We start from the raw sequence: 8,792 nt of genomic DNA, 5'->3' as shown, positions 1-8,792 counted from the left end.
GTGTTGCTTTTTCAAAAAAAATAAAGATGCCTTGACAGAAATAAAAAGTATCTATTTTTAACACTTGACATTTTATTCACAAAGGAAACATAAAAACTCCTCTAGCAGAAATAACTCTACCAAGATCTGAATCGATGGTCACAGTAAAATCTTAAAAAGGAAAAAAATGAGGATAAACCCCCACAATTAGGTCACGTAAACTACCCCTGCACAGTTGTAAATGCTTTGTTCAGTCCAGTTGTAAATGTCTTAAATAATGCAGTTTTCATCACTTCCCTTGGAAGATTATTCCCTAGCCTTGCTTGCTTCATTGCTAGGGCATATCATTTACAGTAAGCCAAAACAGTCTCTGTCTTAATTCCATACTATTCGTCCCAGTTCTCCTCCTTCCTCGCTACTCAAAAAAAACCACAGCATATCCAAGGGGAAGAAGGAGACACAGTATGAATAAAATCTGGATTTTTAGTGAATACAGCTAAAGGCAATACAGGACAGCTTGAATTCAGAATGATCAAAATCACCCATTTAAAATGTGTTCTAAATAGCCATTTTTATTCTCTTACATATTTGCTGCTTGTTGTCTTAAAAATACTGATGCTTGCTGACTAGTAGCCATTACGCTATGCTGATTGACAATGAAATGTGGCTTTACACTAAATTTCATATTTCTTTTTGCTGTCTGGGTGGGATACATTATATATGCATCAAAGCAAGTAACCATACTACATACCTTAATTCAGATTCTTAAACTTACTTTCTACTAGAGTGGAAAATGGCAGGTGATAGTCCTTATTTATTAAGTGCTTACTTAAGGTTCATTTCAAGATGGTTTTGGCTGGAATTTGGAATTCAATTGAATTGCAAAAAAATTATTTAAAAATAATTTACTATTAAAGCAAACTGAAAGAAAAGCAGATAGAGAAAAAAGTGCACAAAGCACGCTTTTTGTTTAAAGTTAATAAATCTATAAAACAAAGTAAGCCTTATCCTGCATCAAAGAATTTAAAATAAAATGATGGTATCTGATCTCCAAAAGATCAGTAGACCTCAAAGAGGTCCTCGATGATCCCAAGTGTGGTGCCATCATATGCACATTTTAGTCCCCGGGTCTTTGGACTGAAGTAGTGCCTTAGGGCGATGCAGAATGGGGCTCAAAATAACCAGTGTCGTGAAGGAAGAGCTATGCATCTTGGCCAAATACAAAACACTTGGCCCAGGCGTGGGAGTGCAGGTGTCTCTCCGTGGGAGAGGATGGACCCTCTTCTCAGCATGGGTGGGATGTCTGTGTAATACAACCTGTACGTGCCTAATAAATTGCAGCAGACAGCAAATGGTTTGTGTGTGTTAGTCACACTTCCAACTTGAGAAACCCAGCTCCTGGCTTGGGTCCATCCCCAAAGAGTTCGATCCAGAAAGTTCCAGTCTCACCTACTTTTTACTCAGAAAAGGAAAGAAGAGAACAATTTTCTTGGCTTTTTCACCCCCTCTCGTGTTTCTCAGCACTGAGGGACCAAGTCCTTATACCAAATAGAAGAAAACAAAGAAAGCGTTTCCCCTGCGGCACAGGACAGGTAAGAGTCCTCGGTTTTCAACACACAACAGTAAAGTGTTCAGCCAATGGCTTCTCCCAAGTTTGACTCTCTTTAAAGCTTTGGAAGAAAACCTGTAGCTTTTAAATGAATCTGAATGGTTTTAGTATACTGTAGTAACTTTAGATGTTCATGAAGCCTCTCGTGATTTCAAACTTAATTTCAAATTTAGATAATTTAGATTTATTTCTCAAACGTACATTTCTAAATGTACTTAAATTACAATTTAAAGAAGCAATTTCCTTTTTTAATTTTCAGAGTTATCATTTTTTTATCCACCTTGATAGAGGCCTGCCCCAGGGTATGACAAAATTTCCCTCCAGGAACAAATGGCATGAAAACCATACCAGATGGTGATGACAATCGCTGATAGTGAGGATACGTGTTATCCTATTTTTGTCTTATATGGATTCATTTAATGCATTTTTTTTTAAACAATATCATGTTTAATGATATCACAAATGATATGAAATGATATGGTTTAATGCTCGCACACAAATATCTTGAAGATAATCAGGCCGTAAGCACGTGAAGCAGTGACGCAAGGTGGGCTCCCTTCCCCTGCTCCCCCCTTCCCCGATCCCGGGGCTCTGGGGCAGCGTGACGCCTCCCGCTGCGTTACACCCTCTCCGAAGAAGCGTCTCTTTGCGATGCGGGGTGGCGGCGGGAGGCATCCCTTCCCCGGATCCACCTCCTCCCCCGGCCCCAGGTGCCTGCCTGATGGGCAGGCGGTTGGGCAGCCAGCAGCGCGGCTCCGGGGGCTGGCGGGCCCCTGGCCTCGGCGGATCGCCCCTCGCAGGCCTGAGGGGAGGCAGTTAGGTCAGCGCTTTGCTCCCGGTATCAAAGGCCGGCCTTCTGCAGCTTGAGCGTGCCCGCATTAAGAGGAGGGAGCCAAGGGGAACAGTTGAGCTCGGTTGCAGCCTGTGCTGACCTATATTGGTGAGAAAAAGCTGCAGGGAGGAAAGAAGGGGAGAAGGAACCAAAAGAGATGAAACTGGATCAACTAGTTGTGCCTGGACTGGAAATACTCTCATTAGAGGGAACCAAGGGGACAAATGCGGGCAACCCACAGCTCCCTCTAAAGCAATTAAACTGCGGGCTGCGGTATTGATAACGCGTCCAGAAAAAAAACCCTCAGATGCTTCCAAACAGCTTTTCTGCAGATGCCAGTCAGATCTGACAGTTATTGAGAGTTTTATTGCCATGGGTATTCTGCCTTGAAACACACCCTTCCCCTCCCCACAAAGTGTTCACAACAATTTCTCGCCAACTGGGACTTGATGATGGAGTGCAGAATGTGTGAATAAAGGTTTGTGCCAGTTTAGGGCTGACACAGCACTTTTTGTGGTCTTTCTCTGCTCCGAAGGTAACTTCCGGGTGTTTTCGTTACTGTGAGATAGGCATTGCTGAATAAATGACCATCATAACAGGGAAAAACCCCACTTTTTTAGTTCTTTTTCTTTTGCAAAATGCTTTTTGTAAAAACCCCACATTTTTATACACTCGGGAAGCTTGGATGATGTATTATAGCGGCAGGAGTACGTTGTTGGTTCTTCAGTTCTAGTGTTCTGCGGTAATGTGAAGAAAACGATCAATGCCTTGGCTTCTTTGACATTTTCCACAGGAAACATTGCTACGTTATTTTCTTCTTACAGGGTAGCCAAGAATAGGAATCTGTGAGATTGCAGGTTTTCAAGTTGTACTTGGCTGTATTTTACTCTCTCTCTCTTTGATTAATTGATTATGGATAAAAGAGCTTCTGCAGCAACAAACAGTATCAAGCTCATCACAAGTTAAACAGAGAGTTATAAAAGAAAAAGTGCTCACCTCTTTGCCCTGTCTTTCTCATCTTCATCCATTAGATTGTCTAAGCAGTTTTTTCTGTTGAAGGAATGCAAGAATCATTATGAAATGTCATTTTGTTAGCCCTACTGCAGGTTAATCTCAGAGTTGCTCTATTTCATTTTAATAACAGAGTGATGAAATCCAGGTCAGATAAATGTGTCAGCAGTGCTTTATGCCACAGTCCTTGATTTTAGAAAACATCCATTGTGGATAATGATGTTATTCCTGAGCATCACGCTAGCCTTAGGGGCTCCAGACAGGGATCAAGGCTCCCAGGCACAACATGGTGCACCAGCACAGTACAAAACCAGTCACTTCTTGGGGAATTTTTCGGTGTGGAGGTTACTTTCTGCAAACTTGCAGGCTGGATGAACCCTGGGGTCTGCCCAAGTTGAAAAGATGTTTTCAGTGGCTCCAGGTTCCCCCCAAAACCATCCCCAGTGCAAGGGCTGGCATCACTGATGCCTCTGACTCCTCAGGTGGAGCTTCCTACTGGGAGGCTCTTTGTCCTCCTCTGCGGGCCCTGACCCAAAGCCCAAAGAGGCGGTCGTAACTATACTGAATTACACCCCAAATTCAAAGTGTCCTCACAAATCCCGCTGCCTAAGCTGCACTGTGAAAAAACCCCTCATGTAGCCAGCAATGGCGGACAGACCGCCTGTCTGGTGGTGCCAGCACCGAGCGTGGGGACCGTGCCATCCCTGTCACTCTTTTTGCTAATCTTCACCAAAACGTTGTGATCTGCCGTCAGGTTTATAGTCCAATTGCTCTGGCAGTTTGAGCTGTAAGGAGAAAGTACTCTGAGCATAAGATGTGTTCATAAAGCCACAGAGTAAAAGGGGGTAAATTGGGTAAATTAAGTAAATTGGTGTAGGCAAGGCAAAGGGAAAAATACAAGAGCAGCCCAGCTGAAGGCTGAGATCCTCAGAAACACTTGTCACCAACTCACTGCCCACCCTCCTTTTCTCCGTGGCCTTAAGAGAAAGCGATGCTCGAGCCATAACTGCTTCAGCCCGAGGAGGAAGCCCTGTGCTGCTGCAGCCTCTCACGGCACCTCGCGCCCATGTCAGCCACAAAAGCCACGTGCTGCTGCATCCCCCACAATTTTTTTCCAAACCGGCAGCACAATGCTTCTACAAACCCTGGATATTGTAAAAGTGTCATTTTCAAAGCGACAGTGTAATGACAGGCAATGATAAAACTCATTTTCAAAAATCAATGGTTCTCATTTAATGAGTCCTCAACATGTAAGACGTGAATAAAACTGGAGGGGGGGGAGGAGGGAAGTTAATTGCTATGCGTTATTTAAGCCCATGGTATTTTCCACATACGAGTCACACAGGAATTTGCCTGTTTAAAGAACATTTTATGAAAAAACAGGAGTGAAAACTTATTGATAGTAAGAACAGTGGATAAATTCCCTCCTTCTGCTATTAGTTCTCTTACAGCAATATTCCACCTGCTCATTACTCAACAGTTAGCTAAGAACATGAAACTACCCTGTAATTTTTTATCAAACATAAGAGTAATGAGGAATTAAAGCCACGGGTCACTGATTGGAGGGTAAAGCTTCTACTTCATGGCATTCAGCTCTTTGATGGAGGAGCATAAATAGGAAATATGAAGGCCAAGGGACTGGCTTTTTTGCTTGCAAAACAGACAAGTCAGCCATATCACAATCCATATTTTAGACTAGGAAAATTTACAGAGCCAGTTAAATTTTATTTACCAGTATTTTACAAATACTTTAGGTCATTATTCACCCAGTCGCAGAATCAGGCCGCTAGCCCAACAAGTGTGTTTTCAAATAATTCAGACTAAAATCTAGTGAGAATATTTAGTGGTTTTCATTGTTATTTGCTCACATTGCAACCGAAATGTTCAACTACGTTATTTGAGAATAAAAAAGGCATCAATAATATGGCAAGGGTTAGCATTTAGGATTTTGGTGTCTTTCTTTGCTAGACCTTTGCTCAAAATGCTCTGTTGCATGCACCCTTGTTGAATCTAGGATAGGACAAGCGAAATGGGGCAGCGTCAGCAGAAGAAGCTGCTTTCTCTGAATCCCTGAAGATCTTCCTCTACTGCACCAAGGCCTCCTCTGGCTGTAACAGATTCCCAGTAGAAAGCAGAAATATGGGGATGAGAGCTCTGGGTGGCTCTGGGGAAGGATGGGGGTGGATGGGGCAGTCAGCATCAGTGCCGCTCAGCCCCGGCTGTTTTTCAGAGGCAGAACATAGCTAATGGAAAGGGGCTTCCTACAGCTGTACTCTGTAAACCATCAAGGAATTACACTGCTGTGAAGCCTTATGAGAGATCAACAGGTCTAACTGGTCTGTTCTGCCAAGGATTTGGCTAGATCTGTAAAGCAATTCATGGCCAGCTTCCAGTAAACAAGGTTTCTCACTGACTGACATAAAATTCTGGACCCGCTGTGCTGTTGCTAGTGTTAGACAATACCTAATTGTCTTTTTGCTTCTGTTTGCTCAGATGGCAAAATCTCCAGAGCATCGTAAGCATTGCTAACAGCATTTGCCAGTACGTACGTACCATATGAAATTAAAACTGTTCTCGATAAAACAGGTACAGCAGAGTATACAACTGCTGCAAACCGGTACTGCCATCCCTCTCCTGAGCCACACCAGGTGCTGGCTTACACCTGGAGGAGAAACCCATGGCATGGAGCTTAGGTATGTGCTTAATGCAACCTGTTTGCTTTATGTTAGCCTCCCAGTCCTTCAGCTGGGAGGGTCCCAAATAGCACACTGGAAATCTACTCTTCCATCCCCATCAGTGCCTGGTCTAGGAGGCAATTCTGGCTCATTGCAATGACAGAGGCAGGCAGTAATTGCCATGGCTCTGTGCCACGGTTCCCCTGCAAAGACATGACATAAAAACAAGCAGCACAAAGATTTCTCAGAATTTGAACAATCCTTTCATGCTAACAAAGAGAATTTGGAAACCTACGGGTAAGAACAACATGATGTAACTCCTACCAATGGAGTATTTAACACTGACAGTTACATTTGGAGCTTCATTAATATCATCATTGTCAACAAGGAGTGAAGAAGCTACCACTCAAAAAGATGGGAACCACCTGGAATAAGGAGGAGAAAGCTCACGTCCTCCCATCGTGATGGTACTCAGAGAGACATACAGAAAGACGCATATGCACAAGCAGGCAAGAGTGGCATTTTGGAAACAAAAGACTGGCTAAAACTATTAACTGTGTACCCCCGGCTTAGTTATCAGATGGAGAATTATAGCACAAACATCCCCCCCACATTCATTCATACAATGAATAGTTGCTTGGGAAAGAAGTAATTCAGGCAGAGTGCCCACTCGCTCCAGGGACTCTCCAGAAGAAAGATTGCATATGTTTATTTTGATACAGTCTATTCCCAGTGGACACAGAGCTTGCATTATAAAATTCATCTGGCACTGATCACCTTATCCTGCACTGGAAACATGTTTTTTAGCGAGTCATACTACTACCCTTCTGTGTGGGTGAGGTTGGTTTCTCTCCTTCCTGCCCTACTGCTCATAAGGATACACTATAAAATGACTGACACTGAAATGTAAGTACTCAGCTGTTGATTTCCCACTAAGTTGCCACGTGGCCAGCTAATCTCACTTCCTACAAATCAGCCTGACATTTAACAAGAATTTTAATCATATTTGTTTAACTCAGCTGAATTATATCAGAGACGTAAATCTCCATTAGAGGTCCTGAGACGTGCCTGGGGAAGCCTGGTGAGAAATCACAGTGTTTGTGCTCCTCTGGCTCTATGTTGGGCAGCTGGGGGAAAGACTGGGCTTTTCCTCCCCTTCCCTCTCCGGCATGGTGGGGTGTCTGCCTCCACCACGCCACAGGCCTGCTTGGGCTATTCAGCCACTTGTCCTGTACAGGGCATGCTCAGCCCTGGGGAGAGGGGTGCTGCCTGCCATACCCTGGTGTTGCTTCCCACCCACTACAGATATACCTGAGCCCTCCCTCGGACCTCCCCCTCAGACCACTTGGGATGCTGGTACAATACCACCATCCTAAGTAAAGATTATGATATTGCACTTGGAGAACAATCCTCTCACAGACAGGGGATGGGCAAGGGTTGTACGGAAAATTGGGACACTGGGAAGAAACAGCTTGAACTACCTTCTGGCCTCTGGGAAGAACCTCCCCAACAACTGTTAACTTTGTGAGGAGGGAAGAAAAAGAGCAATAGGGTGGAGGGTAGACATGCCCCTGTGCCTTCCAGACACATCGCTCAGCCTCCACTGCCCATCTCTGCTGCGCGTTACTTCTGCAAGACGCTGAGCGCTGCCTCAACAGGGAGTTACTCTCCAGTTCCCTCTTTGAAGGAGAGGAAAGAGGCTGTTAGTGCAGAGCTCGGTGTTATAAAGGAGGCATGCGGGTATGTTTGGTGGTTCAGGATTTAAAGGCCAGGTCCACCCATGTACAGCATCCCGTGCACAGTGAGTAGGATCTAAGACATAGGAAGAAGGCACCGAAGGGGAGTACAGGCTCTGGGCATGAGCCACGGGGGACAGTTTTTGGCCACCCACTGGCACAGGGGACAGTGTGGCTGGGTTGTTGCGCTGGCACCACTGCCAGGTCCCCTGCCTGGGGATGATGGACAAGGTCTGATGGCCGCTGTGGGTGGACAATGGCGTTGTCTCATGGGTGCTCCACAGTGTGGGTTAGATGGGCACTTGCCCACACTGGGGAGCATCACTGTGGCTTGGCACTAGCAGCTGTACCCGCTTCTTCTCAGCTAAGGCAGAGCTCTGAAATGAAGTAAACCACACAAGTGGTTTACCAAACAAGTAAAGTATTTCCCTTCCAGGCCTTGCTGGGGGGCAAAGAGAAAGATTAGCAAATGGGAAGTGGCAGGAAGGGTAACAGGGTGATAGGCAAGAAGTGACCATCTGACCATGTTAAACACCTGGTTCCATGTTTCTCTGATGTGGATGAAGCACTCGGATATCCCACCATGAGGGTTATGGCATGAACACACGAGGAAGGATTTGTATAAACACAAATCAGAATAAATCAACAGATTCATAGACACATCGAACTGAACTGCACCCCTCCATCCTTATTTTTCATATGTAAACCTATGAACTGATACAAGAACATGCTGGAGTCCATAACTAAATACAGCGCAATCCCACCCGTAGCAATCAAAATTGATTTATCAAAATGTAAACAAAGTAGCCTTAAGAAAACTTGAGAAAAGATAGTAAAAAATCACTTTCATGATGATATACATTGTTATTTGAGAAGGGACTGTGACTTTTCAGTGGGAGAATGGCAGTCTGCAGTTACCACGGGTCATGTAATGGCATGATTGTTATGGG

General features: G+C 44.5%; 1 protein-coding gene across 1 annotated transcript in view; it reads right to left on the bottom strand.

Moving 5' to 3' along the window:
- NPAS2 (neuronal PAS domain protein 2) overlaps nucleotides 1-3,448 on the bottom strand; it is a 53,807-nt gene extending 50,359 nt beyond the window's left edge. Inside the window, exon 1 of the mRNA XM_009326282.1 lies at nucleotides 3,417-3,448. Coding sequence (XP_009324557.1) covers nucleotides 3,417-3,448 — 32 coding nt within the window. The remainder of the gene's footprint in view (nucleotides 1-3,416) is intronic.
- Nucleotides 3,449-8,792: the final 5,344 nt, after the last annotated feature.

Source organism: Pygoscelis adeliae, unplaced genomic scaffold (genome assembly GCF_000699105.1).
Source record: "Pygoscelis adeliae isolate BGI_AS28 unplaced genomic scaffold, ASM69910v1 Scaffold156, whole genome shotgun sequence".
NCBI lineage: Eukaryota > Metazoa > Chordata > Aves > Sphenisciformes > Spheniscidae > Pygoscelis > Pygoscelis adeliae.
This window is presented reverse-complemented; position numbering and strand designations above follow the sequence as displayed.